General features: G+C 41.1%; 1 protein-coding gene across 1 annotated transcript in view; it reads right to left on the bottom strand.

The window, feature by feature from the left end:
* Window positions 1-7,281: 7,281 nt before the first annotated feature.
* MCU (mitochondrial calcium uniporter) overlaps window positions 7,282-16,928 on the bottom strand; it is a 123,241-nt gene continuing 113,594 nt past the window's right edge. The window contains exons 5-8 of the mRNA XM_061635304.1: window positions 13,804-13,964; window positions 12,612-12,815; window positions 10,813-10,929; window positions 7,282-9,176 (exon numbers count right to left, since the gene is read on the bottom strand). Of these exons, the coding sequence (XP_061491288.1) occupies window positions 9,099-9,176; window positions 10,813-10,929; window positions 12,612-12,815; window positions 13,804-13,964 (560 nt within the window). The 3' untranslated portion in view covers window positions 7,282-9,098. The remainder of the gene's footprint in view (window positions 9,177-10,812; window positions 10,930-12,611; window positions 12,816-13,803; window positions 13,965-16,928) is intronic.

Genomic DNA, 16,928 nt, shown 5'->3' with positions numbered 1-16,928 from the left:
GCAGGAAGAAGGAAAGATGGCTCCTAGTTATTATCTCCATTTTTGTTTTCTGTTTCCCTAAATAAGGAAGGGACAACCAGAGAGTCTTGGTCAGAGGAAATTGTGGAGAAAGAGACAATGGGCCTTCTCTCCTGTTATGAGACTGCCAAAATTGGGCAAAACAGTTCTGGGGAGGGGGTGGAATTATCCATCTCAGCCGAATGGTGGGTGTCTTTGAGTGATGATGTTACAGATATCTCCTGCTATGGATCTACATCTCGTGCTGCAACCACGCTTTTTTAAAACTTAGGAGCCAAGTGATCCAAACAAAAGCAACCAATTACTTCAGGCTAGAGCGCATAACTGGTGTTCACCCTCTCTGCTCAGGAATGGAGGGGGATGCTTTTTCCTGCCCACTTTGTATCAGTGCTTTGGATTTCCTGCTTTGCCATGATCAGAACCAGCAGTTTTGCATGCCACAGCAAATCCCCCACAATGTGGCTTGTGTCAGACAAAATGGGAGCCCTGTGTGTAGTGAACCTTGGGAAGGGCCAAACAAAAATGGCCACATTAAGAGGCAGGCTGCTGACTAGTTCTCAGTTGCCATGGGAACTGGAGGACTCAAAGGAGGTAGTCAACTGACTGAAAGTCCAGAGAGACCTGTGCAGCCCTATTGGGTTAACAATCAGCACAGCCAGTCTGGTTATTCACTGGCAGCAGTCTTGGCTTGTGTAATCTCTGTGCTCTGTACCCTCCCAGAGGCCAGGACTCTGATAGTCCAGCTTAGACTCCTTCCTTGCTGATGGAAGATATAGAGGCACTAAGGCCAAGGGGTGGGGAACCTCAGGCTCAGGGATCAAATGCAGTATCCCCTGGATAGTCCCCAGATGACACCCCTCACTAGCCCTGTGCTGTGCCCTTCTTGAGTGTTTTTGCCTAGTTGTGGTGGCTAGTGCTGCTAAGAGCTGAAATACAAAAATCTGGAAAGTACCAGGTGAGGAAAGGCTGCCTTAAACCCTAAAAGATAGAAACTGGAGACATTCTAGTCTATTCTCTCTATTGCCCAACCCCAACATGAAAAAACTAGGAGACTCAGGAGAGTTGCTAGAGGATTCTTCAGTTCAACAGGGCTCTGCAAGCAAGCAGGTGCCATAGCATCAAAGGAACTTCTGGCAACATGCAATGAGAGTAGCCTGTCCGGCTTTCTGAAAACCCACACCATACATTCAAGGCGCATCCAATGCACATTTAAAGCACTTCCTTTATTTGGAAGAACTAGACTTACCCTAAAGAATCCTGGGAACTGAAGGGTGCTGGGAATTTGTAGCTCTGTGAAGAGAAAACCACAGTTCCCAGAATTCTTTGAGGGACGTCATGTGCTTTAAATGTGTGTTGGATGGTCTTTAAACGTATGGTGTGGATCTGCCCTAACAGGGGCCACATCCACACTAGACATTTGTTCCACTTTAAACAGTCATAGCTTCTATTTTCCTCACAGAGCTATAGTTATCGGAAGACGGGCCGACTGTTAAACCACTCTGGCTACTGGAGGAATAGGAGTCTCCTAACAACTCTCAGCACCTTTCACAAACTATACTTTCCAGGATTCTTTGGGGGAAGCCATGACTATTTAAAGTGGAATAAATGTCTGGTGTGGGTGTGGTCCCCTGATTAGCCAAGACAAACAGCTGTTAGTCTGGCTTTTAGAACACTGTCAGTTGATTCTTATTGAGCATGCCTGCTGTACCACAGACTCCAATGTTAATTTTCTTAAATTAATTAAAAATTAGCCAGGCATTTTTTTAATGTTTAAACTACAGAAGATGAAGTTAGAGTATGTGGCAATGTCAGTAATAGGATGATACTTTGTGAATATGGCTGAATTTTAATTAATTTCAACAAATTATGAGACCGCTGACAGAAAAAAGTCCAACAAGGGTCTGGATTCTTTTTCTCTTGTTTTACTATTTGAACTCTCAATTATCTCTGAGTGTTTTGTGGATCACCATGAAAACCTAGAGGGTTTTTAAGCAAGCGTTTCTGAATTCAGGACTATGAGTTTTGTAAAATTTAGTTGTGAAATTAGCTTATGGGAAGCAGTGGAGTGGTGGGTATTTTCAATTTAACATGGCAGAATGTGAAAAATCCATGCTAGCTATAGTATACAGCCAACCATCATGGCTGTATAATCACTTCCAACTGGCCATTGCCTCTGTCCAATTCATTTATAGCCTATCAGTTCAAGCCAGGCAACAGTACATTAAAACACACACAGAAGAGGACATTAAAGATCAACAGCAGTTTCAAGGTGCACCTCTGCCAGAGACTTGTTGTCATTTTCTGGTATCATTGTCCTGATTTGCTGCATCTAAGTAGCCAGTTAAAAGAATTTTGCCAGTCTCATTTCCACTATCCAGTTTGACATAAACAATGTGGAGTATTTGTTTTTGGTAGCTTTTCACAGCAAATGTGGTCCAGCAAGATTTAGGAGGGGAGTACAAGAAAAACATATTTTAATTGTAGCTTTTATTAGGCCACCAAGAATCAGCCACATGTGGCAAGACCCTGTCAGCAGTTGACGGAAGATTGCATATTCTAGATAAGCTTGAACACGTGTCTAAGATTGATTGTTAGAGGTCAAGGAGCTAGGAAGACCTTATTTTGGTAAACAAGTTATATTAGGATTCTATGATCTCATATTCCACCCAGGCAAAAGTTAAAAATACAAAATCACCTGCCTTTAACTGAAATGTTACTGGATCCGAAGATGGATATAAGGAAAAATTAATTTTAGGTAAAACAAACAAAATAGTATTGAGGCAGCAATCCAAAAAAATAAATAAAATAAGCATTTTGGAAAATAGGGGAAAACCATTCGCAAATAAGCTATCTAATATCCTAACCTGAATGCCCCATCCTTACACTTTACTATGAAAGTTGCACACATTTTACATCTTTGCCTCTAGCTCAGTTTCTCTCAATCTTTTTAACCCACACCCTCTTTCAAACCTGGCTCCCATAATTATTTTAATTTTCAAAAGGAAATATCATGCCTTTTAATTATAAATACAATTTGTGGTGTAATAGTAGTGAGTCAAGATACTGTTAGGAATTTGGGGTTGAGATGGATGATTTCTATGAGTCCTCTTCCAGCCTCTGATTTGGAACCCTGCACCAGGAGGCTCTGCTGGCCAGAACTCCCTTTGTTAGTCTAATAGAGTGGCCAGGTGAGTTAATGGGCCTATCAATTTATTTATTTTATTTATTTATTTTGTTCAATTTTTATACTGCCCAAAGCCCGAAGGCTGTCTGGGCAGTGCACAGCATAAAGTTATTACAACTATAAAGTACAATAAAATCACAATAAAAACATCAAAACGTACATTTCAAACATTCAACATCCTAAAACATTATTAGCTACAAGTGAATATGTTAAAATAAGTTCAAGTATTAAAAATATTAAGAATATTAAAATGCCTGGGAGAATAAAAAAGTTTTGACCTGGCGCCGGAAAGATAAAAGAGTGGGCGCCAGTCGCACCTCATCGGGGACACTGTTCCATAATTTGGGGGCCACCACTGAAAAGGCCCTAGATCTCGTTGCAACCCTCCGAGCCTCTCTGTGGGTCGGAACTCAGAGGAGGGCCTTTGATGCTGAACGTAGTGAGCGGGTAGGTTCGTATCGGGAGAGGCGTTCCGCCAGGTACTGTGGTCCTGCACTGTGTAAGGCTTTATAAGTCAAAACTAGGACTTTGAATCTAGCCCGGAAACAAATAGGCAGCCAGTGCAAATGCGCCAGAACAGGTGTAATATGCGCGGACCGCCTGGTCTTCGTCAGCAGTCTGGCTGCAGCGTTTTGCACTAGCTGAAGTTTCCGGACTGTCTTCAAAGGCAGCCCCACGTAGAGCGCATTGCAGTAGTCCAGTCTAGAGGTTACCAGAGCGTGCACAACTGAGGCGAGGTTGTTGCCATCCAGATATGGGTGTAGCTGGGCTACCAACCGAAGATGGTAGAACGCATTCCGTGCCACCGAGGCTACCTGAGCCTCAAGAGACAGGAACGGATCGAAAAGAACCTCCAAGCTATGGACCTGTTCCTTCAGGGGGAGTGTAACCCCATCCAGAACAGGCTGAACATCCATCATCTGGGCTGAGAAGGTACTCACCAACAGCGTCTCAGTCTTGTCAGGATTGAGCCTCAGTTTGTTAGCTCTCATCCAGTCCATTATCGCGGCCAGGCAACGGTTCAGCACATCAACAGCCTCACCTGAAGAAGATGAAAAGGAGAAATAGAGTTGCGTGTCATCAGCGTACTGGTGACAACGCACTCCAAAACTCCTGATGACCGCGCCCAGCAGCTTCATATAGATGTTAAAAAGCATGGGGGACAAAACCAATCCCTGTGGGACTCCACAATGGAGAGTCCAGGGTATCGAGTAATGCTCCCCAAGCCCTACCTTCTGGAGATGACCCGCCAAGTAGGAGCGGAGCCACTGCCAAGCAGTACCTCCAACTCCCAACTCCGTGAGTCTTCCCAGAAGGATACCATGGTCGATGGTATCAAAAGCAGCTGAGAGATCAAGGAGAATCAACAGAGTTACACTCCCCCTGTCCCTCTCCCGACATAGGTCATCATACAGGGCGACCAAGGCTGTTTCGGTGCCGAAACCGGGCCTGAAACCGGATTGAAATGGATCAAGATAATCGGTTTCATCCAAGAGCACCTGGAGCTGGCTGGCAACCACCCGTTCCAAGACCTTGCCCAAAAATGGAACGTTTGCAACCGGTCTGTAGTTGTTCAAATCATCTGGGTCCAAGGAGGGTTTCTTCAGGAGTGGTCTCACTACTGCCTCTTTTAAGCAGCTAGGGACCACTCCCTCTCTCAAGGAGGCATTTATAACCTCCCTGGCCCAGCCGGCTGTTCCATCCCTGGCAGCTTTCACAAGCCAAGAGGGGCAAGGATCTAGTGCAGAAGTGGTTGCGCGCACTAGTCCAAGTACCTTGTCAACGTCCTCAAGCTGTACTAACTGAAATTCATCCAATAAATGAGGACAAGACTGTGCTCCGGCTACCTCATTAGGTTCAACTGCCATAACATTGGAGTCTAAGTCCCGGCGGATGCATAAAATTTTCTCTTGGAAGTGCCCAGCGAACTCATTACAGCAGGTTACCGATGAATCTTTAATATCCTGAGGGCTAGAATGTAGAAGCCCTCGGACAATTTTAAAGAGCTCTGCTGGACGGTTGAGAGATGATCTAATAGTGGCAGCGAAATATCGCATGGACATGTTCGCATACACACTTCTCTGCAAGTAATCTTGCCAAGGACAGAGTTTTCATTGAGGTCCTGTGTCTGGCTGTAACACTTCAGAATAGTAAGAACTCACATAATGCTTCTACATACATACAATAAGCCTGCCAGGTTAAGATCTGACTTAAGGCTGTCTCTCGTTTATTATTTGATTTATATCCGCCCTTCCTCCCAGCAGGAGCACAATTGAGCTAAAGAATCTTAGTCCATGCATCTTTACTGTTGCAAAGTGGTCACGGGAGTATGCAATTTGAAGCAAAAAAGTGCTATGTTGGAAAACAGAGCTTAACCCTTCCATTCATCACTTCAACTGCAGCATCATACCACCTGGCCTATTTTATCCCTAACAAGCATCTTGGGTGCCAAAACAACCCCAGATGTCTAGCAGTATGCCTGCTGGTGGACATTTCAGCATGGAAGTAAATGAATATTTCTTTCTTGTTCAGCAGGAGCACCACAAAGCTAGGTAATTGGAAACAAAGTCCATAGTAGATGAGCCTCATGATCAGTAACAATGTTGTGTAATGACACAAATTGTGCTTGCTTGCAACTTACTCTTCATGTATCCACACTTTTCCTTAGACTCTCAGGACCGAATCCAAACAGGAAGGATGGATGCTTGGCAACAGCAAAGATACCCCACTTGAATTGCCTTATGAATAATCTGAGCCTTACTGTATTGCTGCAGGAATCCTGCTATGAGTTGACACATGCCTGTTTGCTGCTTATATCAGTAGCTGGCAGGATAGGTTAAACAGTGGATGATGGGGGGGTCTCCATTGATGCAGCAAAGGCCACATTTCCTGGAACTATTGTGATTGAGGATGGTACCAATGATGACTTGTTGAAGCACATTTTTAAATTTTTCATAGATTTTAATGAGGCAACAACAAAAGGTGCATCTTTGTAGTGTGGAAGTACTTAATGAACTGATTTTGAACAGGACTGGGTTGTTTACATTTCAGTGCATTTCTAGGGCAGTGCCCCTTTCTCCCTAAACAATGCCTACAGGGACTTCCATAGAATATTAAGTTAAGACAATTGAGCTAAAGAATCTTAGTCCATGCATCTTTACTGTTGCAAAGTGGTCACGGGAGTATGCAATTTGAAGCAAAAAAGTGCTATGCTGGAAAACAGAGCTTAACCCTTCCATTCATCACTTCAACTGCAGCATCATGCCACCTGGCCTATTTTATCCCTAACAAGCATCTTGGGTGCCAAAACAACCCCAGATGTCTAGCAGTATGCCTGCTGGTGGAAATTTCAGCATGGAAGTAAATGAATATTTCTTTCTTGTTCATCATGCTGCAGTACCAAATCTTGAATAAGACACTAGAATTCTCATGCCATTCAATTTTACTGAAGTCAGTAGCAGGCGGCGGGGGGGGGAGGTGCTTACCTGACCTCCTGGAAGGTGAGTCGCTACTGTTTACCAGGAGAGGTGAGGTGAGGTGGTGGTGAGGTTGGTGTGGTGCAAACTCACTGGTCAAGCCAATCTGGTGCTCCTGCTGGTGTGTTTGCACTATACTGCCCACCCCTTCCCTCCCCCTCCCGGTACACAGCAGTGACTCACCTGCCGAGAGCTCAAGTAAGCACCTCCAACTTCCATGTGTACAAGAGGTACATTCAATGAGGATTATCACCACATTCATGGTATTTGGGATTCATTGATGGATTGATTCCATAAAGGAAGCCACAGACCTGAACTTACAAGATCTGAACAGGATGGTTCATGACAGATGCTCTTGGAGGTCACTGATTCATAGGGTCGCCATAAGTCGTAGTCGACTTGGAGGCACATAACAACAACAGCAACATTATTTTCCACACAGAACTATGTTCCATGTATGATTTTTCTAATGCAGGAGACATTTTGGTTTTAGCTTGTCTGTAAATGGAAGCAGCCCAAGAGGTTGTCAGGACAAAGTTAGCAAACCCTTTCATCTTGGGTATGCTGCCTTCAAGTGGGCACAAAGCAATTTCAACACACCAGTTCAAAAACTGAATAATTATTTATTGTTCCAGAAGTACATTGCTCTTTTATACATATTTAATAAATGATACAGGATTTTACATGTTCCATATTTTACTTTATTTTTCAGGACTTTTTCTTCATGCCCCTGCCTCACCCTAAACACACACCAAGCACTCTGCTACAGGACTGTTCATTTTCTTCCCTTTTAAAATGCTACATACAAAGAGGATAAAACAATCATTTTTTAAAAAATTCAAAAATAATTGAAAACAGAAAAACAAAAGGTGGGGAGAGAAAAACACCTTGGAACATGCATCCACTCGGTCCAACATGCCATCGAGTGAGAGGAGGCAGCAACAATCCCGTCTGCATTTCCACATCTGCAAGGCACCTGGCGTCTGGTTTATATTTATTTTGTACACTTTGAAACACAGTTCTCCAGAGAGTGGGAGCCTCTCGCCTTGACACAGTGAGAAGTAGGAAACACCTGGCCTTTCTGCAAATTAAGCTCAGAGCCCTTCTCCAACCTCCATCCTGTCTGCACAGTATTTGTCAAATAGGACGATAAGAAGAGGCTGATTCCACTCAGTGTAGGATGCAAGATCCGCTTAGAAAAAACCCAGTCGATTTGCAAGAGGAGGAGGATGAGTGCCGTTTCCTTAAATATTTAAATAATAAAAAGGAGTCTGCTACCCCACAGAAAAACCCTGGCCTGTAGGCAGCAGAGGGCTCTTTTAAAGCTATCAAAAGAAGAGAGGGCTTGTGAATTAATGTGGAACTTGTGTCTTTTCTTCCAGGCCTCTGACAAAGTCTCTAGACCAGGCAATTTCATTAAGACACATAATTCATTCTGCTGTGCAAATGTCACATTTAATTATCCCTGTTCTAAAGCTGTATAAGTAAAGAGTCATGATTGTAGCCAAGTACCCAATATAATATATATTTAAACCAACATTTTTGATTTGATAATCCAGGTTGCTACCAGTTTTTGGGGTGGAGAGAGTAGGGGGATACTTTCGTCCCTTAAGACTGAATATGAAAAATTATCTCATGCAACATCACTATTTATATTTAGAAGCAGATCCAGGGCAGTGGGACATATTCAAGTTTAAGAATGTAGCAAGTCATTGAAAGTGTCAATTATCAAATATTCAGAACAAGGGTTATTCAGTTTGTGACACTGATAAAGCTGATTAGTGATTTTATCATTCACTAAAGGAGAACGTCTTCTTGATAGAAACTGGGCAGGGAGGGTAACCTCATGATTTGTAATTTTAAAAGTAAACAGCAGTTTCACATTAATGTTACAAACACACTAGGTTCAATCTAGAGTGCATGTTAATGAAGAAACTAGGGCCAATTGGATCTGCAGCCACAGCGTCTTAAGATGGCTTTTTCTCTTCTTCGCTTTTTTTGATGCTCTATCATTATCTATTATAATTATTTTGAAACAGGAGAAATCTTTTAAAAAGCTTAGCAGGCTGCTGGTGCATCATCAAGAGGCAGACACTGCAAAGCTGGAAAAATATGCCCCCATACATTCTGTTTATGAAATGCCGAACCTTTTAATATATATTTTCATCCAGGAAGAAAGAACATATACATGTGACAGTATTTGTCAAGCCCTTTGAAAAGACTTAACATCCCACAATGCCCGATCTTTTGATTGAACACATTGCCCCATCCCTAGCCAAGGTCTTTGTTCTGTTTTAATGATAAAAAAGCCCTCCACCCCCACAAGACCACCCAGCTTCCACCAGCAATGCTTTAATTAAAGAGGCAAGAGCTATGAACAGTTTTGCCAATTCTGCCAGGGTTCAGAGGATCTCTGCTGATCAGTCTTTATCGTTGATCTGTCGGACAGGCAAATGTACCTGCAAGGGGTCTCGAAGCCTCTTAAGATCCAATTCTGCCTAAAAATTAAGAAAAGCAAAGACATAAGAACAATAATTCCCCTCAATGTGCTATAATACACGTGTGGCTGACCTGTGGTCCTCCAGATGTTGCTGAACTGCAACTACCATCAGCCTCAGGCAGTATGGCCAATGGTCAGGAATGATGGGTGTTGTGCTTCACCAACACTGAATCATTGAACAGTAAAGTGGGATGGGGCCTATGAGGCCATACAGTCCAACCTCCTGCTCAATGCAAGAATCTAACTTAAAGCATACCCGACAGGTGGGCCATCTAGAGGGCCACAGGTTAATCATTCCTGCTGTAATATGATCTTTGTTGTTGAGGCTATAACTGTCAGAAATCTACAAGAAAAATAATACTTTATATCTTCTGAACCAATGATAACACAAGCACAATGTTCTTATTTACATATACCCAAATGAAATAAAGAACAGACGTAATTAAGTACAATAATCCCCCTCTACATAATTGCATACTTATCTCCAAAATCTTAGCAATTTCAGCTGCAGCATCTTCCCAAGTTGCCAAAAAAAAATAGCGTGTGTCAGAGTATTTCTCTCTTAGAGACCATATGGACCTCCCACCAGCTAATACTTATTTCCTGAATGCAACCAAACAACCCTACATTTTAGAATCCAAAATTAATGCTAGTGGCAGAAAGAACAACATTTCAGAAAGATAAGCAAGCTTGCCAAGTCTATCTTCTAAAATACCATCAGGGCCAAGTCTGACAGGGCCAAAAGATGAAGGCACTGTGGGTCTGGTGATGGGATTAAGAGGAAAAACTCTTTATTGGGCCAACTGTGAAGTTCTCTGAAATTTCAGACCATGATAAATGGCTATGTGACATAATGTGGTTTTACTGACTAAACTAGGAAAACAACGAACAGCTGGCAATTCTAAAGATCAGATGAAATTCACTGAAGACTACCGAAACAAATGAGAATTGTACAGAACAGCAGGACTACAATGCTCTTCGAAAGAGTTCCAACTATGGAATTGTTTCGTCATTTGCGATTCAATTGTCAGCCCGTGACGATCTCCTCATCCCTACCCGTTTTATTCTATGCAAGACAGTAAGATTCCCACAGACGCGCCATTTTTAACATTAACCCTAGGTTGGCCAAGGATAGATTAGTCTTGTTGCCATGGCAACTCATAGGGCCATTAGTATTGAACCTATCACATAAATTAATGCACATTTATTCCCACCTGGGGGTTGCTGAGCACATGAAACTGCCAGCAATTGTGCTCACAAATAGTGGGCAAAAGGGTTGAGGTTTGGTAGCAACTGCTCATAATCATCTACTGGGAGGAACAGAGGTCTGACATGTGCAATCATTTCAAGTGTATACTACGCGTCCAACAGACATTACTATTTTAGTCACTGCAAAACTCAACTAGGACTTTGATTTCCCAAGCTGTATTCTTGCAGGTTTAAATAAGCCATTTCAACTTTGTACCTATATGCCAAAATTATAAAGGCCTGCCATAAGATGCAGTGCCTTCGTAATATGTGGGAAGAAGAGAATATGGGAGACTGTACCATTCAATTACCAAGAACCAACAAAGTGGAGGGAGGGGGAGGAGTTCATCTCACTCTCCCATTATTTAAGGAATTATTTTCATTACCTGAGCAATAGCATCCTTGAGCTGATTATATTTTTCTAGGTCAAAGTGCGTCTTTCTGGCTCCTTTATGGAAAAATAATAAGTACTGCCTGTCTCTGGCATCTGGGTATACATACTCCTGTGACATTTGAGATTGAATGAAAAAAAAAACTATGAGGACATGAACATAAGAGGACTGGAAAGAAAGAGGACCAAATTGTTGTTTAATTAATCTCCGTGTTGGCTAACGTAGGACACGGGCAATAATGCATCACAGAATATCAAAGCTTATCTACATGCAAGAACCAAGTCTGGCTATCAAATGAAGAGGGGTAAAATACAAGTCTTTTAGGCACATCACCGATGAAGAGGCTGCAATTCCGCACTGATCATCTTACATATGGTTAGATTCATATGCAGGGGTCAAGATATGGCAGGGCTTTTTCCCCACTTTACATCTCTGGTTTTGCCTTCTCTAGGATTTAGCAGAAAGTAAGCTTTGACAAAGGGCAAATGTGCAGCGATGCATTACAGCCACAGCAGTCAGGAAATGAAGCTCTGATTTATGAAGGTATTTCCTCTGCTCAGTTAATGCTCAGTGAGCCTTTGTGGGTAGGAAAGGAAAGGACCAAAGCTGCTCAGTCCATACCATCTCCTTCCACAATTGTTGCTTAGCACACCAACACCATCTACTGGAATCAGAATTTCATGCAAACTGCACCGGGAACCAGGGCGGTTGTTGAGTAAATATAGGCTAGATCCATTGCTAGGGAACTGGAATATTTACTCCTTGAGAACTATAATCCTATACACAATTTAATGGTGTAACACATCTCAAATGATATTAAAAAGTTCAGAGCCCTAAACTCATGTCACCATGACATTTAAAACTGTACAGCTGCAATTTGTATCCTACTACACTTAATAAAAGTATTGAGGGCACTCCTCTACAAAGCTATGGGGTTTCTAAAAAAGTGACCTACGCTCTAATAGAAGTGAATTTAGAAAAATAATGTAAGAGGCAGCCTGGAAACTGTGGACATGGGCAGAGAGATCATCAGAACGTGGCAATATATCATAAGCCTGAGTCTTTCACTTCTTTTAAAAAAAATAAATCTTCAGACATCTCATGGACAGGTTAAAAATAGGTTATTGGAAACACAAACAGCTCTAGAGAAAGCCAGCCCCATCCTCAAGAAAAGTTCCTACTATTGGATGAGAAAGTTACCCCAAAACCTATCAAACAAAAATGTGCAAGTGTTGTACAATAGCTGTAGGATATTCCCTGCACATCCTGCCTTTAGCCTTGGTGCACTCTGCTTCCCTAGACAGCCTTCACAGTCCAGAACAGAAACACGAAGAAAAGCGTGGAAATCCAAAAAGAATGACAGGCCACACCATTCTTTATAAGGCATACTGGTTACAACAGAAAGCCTAAAGACTGGCTTAAACATGTATACCACTTTATGAGTTGCAGTATATAAACACCTTTATAATTTTTTTAAAAGAAACCTCTATCATTGGTGATTGAATGTGTGACAACTTCATGTGTGAACTAGCAACTGAAAAGTAATCGGAACTGAGAGGATCTGAAAGCTGTATATGTCGTGGCCCATTCACACATGCAAGTTATCACTTTATGTTGCATATTTGTCACTTCATGATGGCACTGGTAAACCAGCCAAAGGTGAACAACTATGCAAGGATATTTACTCTAGCTTGCAAGAAAAGAGTGGGACAGCTGAGAAAAAATAATACTTATGATAATGCTTCTTTGGAGAGTTCCCTATAAGGTAGAATAAAACAAAAAGCAAATCTCACCTGACGCGTTACTACGAAGTACGCATACATTGCCATGGCACTACCATATGTGATGAAGTAGGTGACTGGCTCCATAATGTCCCAAGAGTATTCCCACCAAGTGAGCCGGGCCAGAATTCCAAACTGAGTGGCCATGTAAGCCAACCCTCCCCATAGCACCCACGTGGTCCTCTTCTCTGCTTTTCTGCAGATTTCCATCCTAACCTGCAGGACAAAAATATTCAGGACTAGCATGATGTTGAGCTGTTAATTTTTCAAAGAAGATATAACATAAAATAGGCACATACATTGATTGGTGTTTTCAATGCTGATATTATAAAAATCCTTTTTACAGTTGACTTGAGTGACTTGACATTTTTCAAGTTCAAAATAACTGAGTTTCCATTCATTTTGTGCCACATTTCTTTCTGTTGAATACCAGTGGTCCCTCCCTTTTTTACATATATAAAAAGGGGGTGGAACAACATAAAAACATTTAATCCTGTATAACACTAGAACAAACCTTGGCTACAGCTTGTGATTAGTGAGCTGAGAATGTTAAATCTAAACCGGGCCATGGTATTTTACATTATGAAGGTAGTCTTGACATTGTGGCAGATTTTATAAATGTGAAAGAGAAAGAATGGAGGGACAAACTGAACTAGATAGCAACTTAGCTGATTTTGTTTTTCTTGGTGGCTTTTGATAAAAGAGCTTGAAAAAGAGCATTGACCCCACACAGTTCTAGGACAATTTATTACAGGTGATTCCCAAAAGTGCTGGAATTTCGTACTCTCAACTTCCTTGTACTCTATGTAAACATAGCCAGGAAGTCAAGACCAGATGGTTTCTGTGGCATGTGCAATGACATGTATAGTATATTTCCCTTTGAAAAGATATTCACGTTTTTATCTGAAATACATTGTTGATTTACCCTGAAATGTTTAATATCAGCACAAGAAATTCATTTTGCTGATGAAAAATAACTCACTTTGAACATATTTAATGTTTGCTACTCTTACAAAGACCAGAAAGAAGTGCATAAAGGATGTTACCCTTTGGGCTAAGAATCCTACTTGCAACAAAAAGACATTAAACTCAACTTTTTCCGCTGTGTTTATTGCTAACGTACCATGCAATTTGTGCCATGTCACTGATGTATTCACTTGTCAGAGGACCTCAGAATGTAACTCAATGGAAAAGAGGTTCTCACCTTCTCCAGAGGTGCCAGCTGCTGCTTGAGGTCTTCTAGCCGTCCAATCAGTTCTTTCTCCTGATTCAGCTGGTGTTCCTCAATACACAGTGTGGTATACAGCTGCTGAACCAATGTCTTTACATCATTCAGCGTGGTTGCATCTTCGTGGCTTAAAAGGTCTAAAGAAGCAGAAGGACTTTTTAATGCTCTTTTTTGTTTTTTACAGTTGTTATTCTTCTTACACCTTACCAGAATCAAAATAAAAAACTTCCAATTGCACTGAAGCTTATAGAAAAAAGTGAAACAGAGAACGGCACCACTCATTTCAAACGAAGGCACACTGAAAACTAATGTTTAAAGTGACACACATGATATGGACAACCATGTTCTTTCAAGCTCCTAAAAATCAAAGGCTAATCAAAACACTGGGATTATTACTTCGCTTGTTATTAAAAAAATAAAATCCTGATCAATAGTTTCAGTTCCAAACATTCTACACTGCAAGAGTTTTCATCATTAGAATTACAGAGGCAGAAAGTCCCAGGACTAGAAACATAAAAGTGCCAGAAATTTTGAAGCCATGGAAAAAACGTCCCCTCTGTCCCTCAGAAAGACATATTTGGTAAAACTGAAATACATGCAATATATTTATTAAATATATGCAATTGCCTTATTAAATCACATCAATTGTACTGCTTCAACAACATAAATGGGTGGTGTTCAATGCTATTCCTACTCAGGAATTAATGAAGTTAACAGTCATGACTAACAGGTTGAGTAATTTAAATGGGTCTACTCTGAGTAAAGATCCTCCGTGGCGCAGAGTGGTAAGCAGCGGTAACGCAGCTGAAAGCTCTGCTCACGGCTGGAGTTCGATTCCAACGGAAGGTGGAAGTTGAATCTCTGGTAAAAGGGGTCGAGGTCCACTCAGCCTTCCATCCATCCATGGTCGGTAAAATGAGTACCCGGCATATGCTGGGGGGTAAAGAAAGGCCAGGGAAGGAACTGGCAATCCCACCCCATATATACGGTCTGCCTAGTAAATGTCGCAAGACGTCACCCTAAGAGTCGGAAACGACTCGCACTACAAGTGTGGGGACACCTTTACCTTTTTACTCTGAGTAGGACTTAGTTGAATACAACTCCTTGTACCATTTATAACTCAGTATTACTGAAATTTGCAGAGCAATCCTATGCATGTTTAGTCAGAATTAAGACCCATTCTATTTAATGGTGCTTAAATAGGTACATACACACAACCACATTAACCATTGAAATTCAGTTGGAATTACTTTAGAGTAAAAATGCATAGGACTGGACTGTTTTGTACTAGCCAATCTGAGTGTTGTATACGCCTATAACATACACAGAAATTATAAGTCTAATGCTGAAGATTTTTATGTAAGAGAATCAGCATGCTACGCATTTTGAGTGAGTAAAGCCTTTTACTAAAAAGGATTCCACTCATTCCAAAAGAGAAAACATTTCTCAATACCTTTTTTTCAGCATTCTCCAAAATCTGTTGGAAAAGCAGAGGCGGGGAGAATCATTGCAAGAGAAGGAAGAAAAAAATCCCTCTGAATTTTTCAAATTGTTTTCTAGTCCTTCACATCTCTTCTAAGTACTCAGCTTGATCTTTCAGAATCTAATTTTACTATTAGGCCATGACCACACTGCATTCTTCTCTGCTTCCCTAAATTCAGAGCTAATCCTACATCTCCCACTAATACAAACAGAGGCTTCCATTAACATGGGTGTACAACAGTTTTGCAACATAGCCCAGGAACAACAAAAATGTAATAGGCCAAATGGAGGTGCCAGAGTTTAGTACTCACCATTTGTTAAGATCAGTGGCTGCTTGGTCTAATTGGTTTAATATAGCTAAAGAGGTACTGGCATTTTATGTACAAATATATTAAGATAATAAACTGGAATAAAATAATCCCAGTATCTAAGAGAAGATGGACTTGCAAGTCCAAGAAGGCAGTGAAGCCAACTCCTATATGGTATTTCATATTCCATGCTGGCCTATTATAACTATATTGTTTCAGTATTATTACAAATTTGTATGCATTACCAAGCAATTAATGTGAAGGTTATTAAGATTAATGTAAACACTAGTTGGTGTTTCTACTTAAAAATTAGATATTGTAAATTTTGTCAAGATAATGCAAACTAAAATATGTAGAACCTTGCATGCAGTAAATTTCAGCAAACCATCTTCAGGTTTGGCTTGCCTTTGTTAAGTCTCAGTGAAATCTATAAGACAGGCCAAGTTTGACATGTCAGTTCAGCAGTTATACAACAGCAGACAATGCTCAGAGATGAAGACAGTACAACTTTTGAACCATGCCAATACCTGCAAGCTCTAATCTTCTCTATTGAGACAAAGAAATATAAACATAGATGTTTTATAAACTACAGTGTGTTTTTATATCAATGTGCTTCAATATATCCAAGAAGCATCTCAAAATATATTGAATCATGCATAGGTGAAAAGTGACGGAACTAGTACACACAATTAACCTTTGCTTTCCAGAATCAGGTGGTAGTAGACATCTTAGGAAACAGATCTGATGTTGAGATATCCAGGCCAGCAACCTAGCACTACTGTTGTTCTCAGAATACTTAGCACCCTGAAGAAAAAAGTCAAAGAACACTTACGTGGTTCTATATGGTTCACTGACTGAAATGAAACGAATTGTTTCTATCTGTTCTGAGAAAGCTTTTATGTCTGGATTTAAATGAAAGTAAATACCAGCTTGCAACTCTACATAAGCAAGTCAGTCACAGGTTTACAGATAAATGTTCCAAAAATGTGTACTTTTCATACCTAATGAAAAGTTCCTCCAAAAGACAGGGCATGCCTAAACCAGCCTTCTTCAACCTGGTACTTTCCAGATGTTGGTGGACTCCAACTCCCATTGGCTATGCTCATTAGCGATGCTGGTTGGGGCCGACGGGAGTTGTTCTCCAAAACATCTGGAGGGCATCAGGTTAAGAAAGGCCAGAATAACCTTTCAAAATGGTACAGAAAGCTTGGAAGGGCCTTTACAGTCTATACAGCATTTTGTTAATGGTCTTATTGTGGACCTACCCCCTATCCCTGCATCTACACTATATGCAACTCTATTATTATCAAT

The sequence above is a fragment of the Rhineura floridana genome, chromosome 7 (genome assembly GCF_030035675.1).
Source record: "Rhineura floridana isolate rRhiFlo1 chromosome 7, rRhiFlo1.hap2, whole genome shotgun sequence".
NCBI lineage: Eukaryota > Metazoa > Chordata > Lepidosauria > Squamata > Rhineuridae > Rhineura > Rhineura floridana.
Note: the sequence above shows the minus strand (reverse complement) of the source record. Positions and strands in the feature narration are given on the sequence as shown.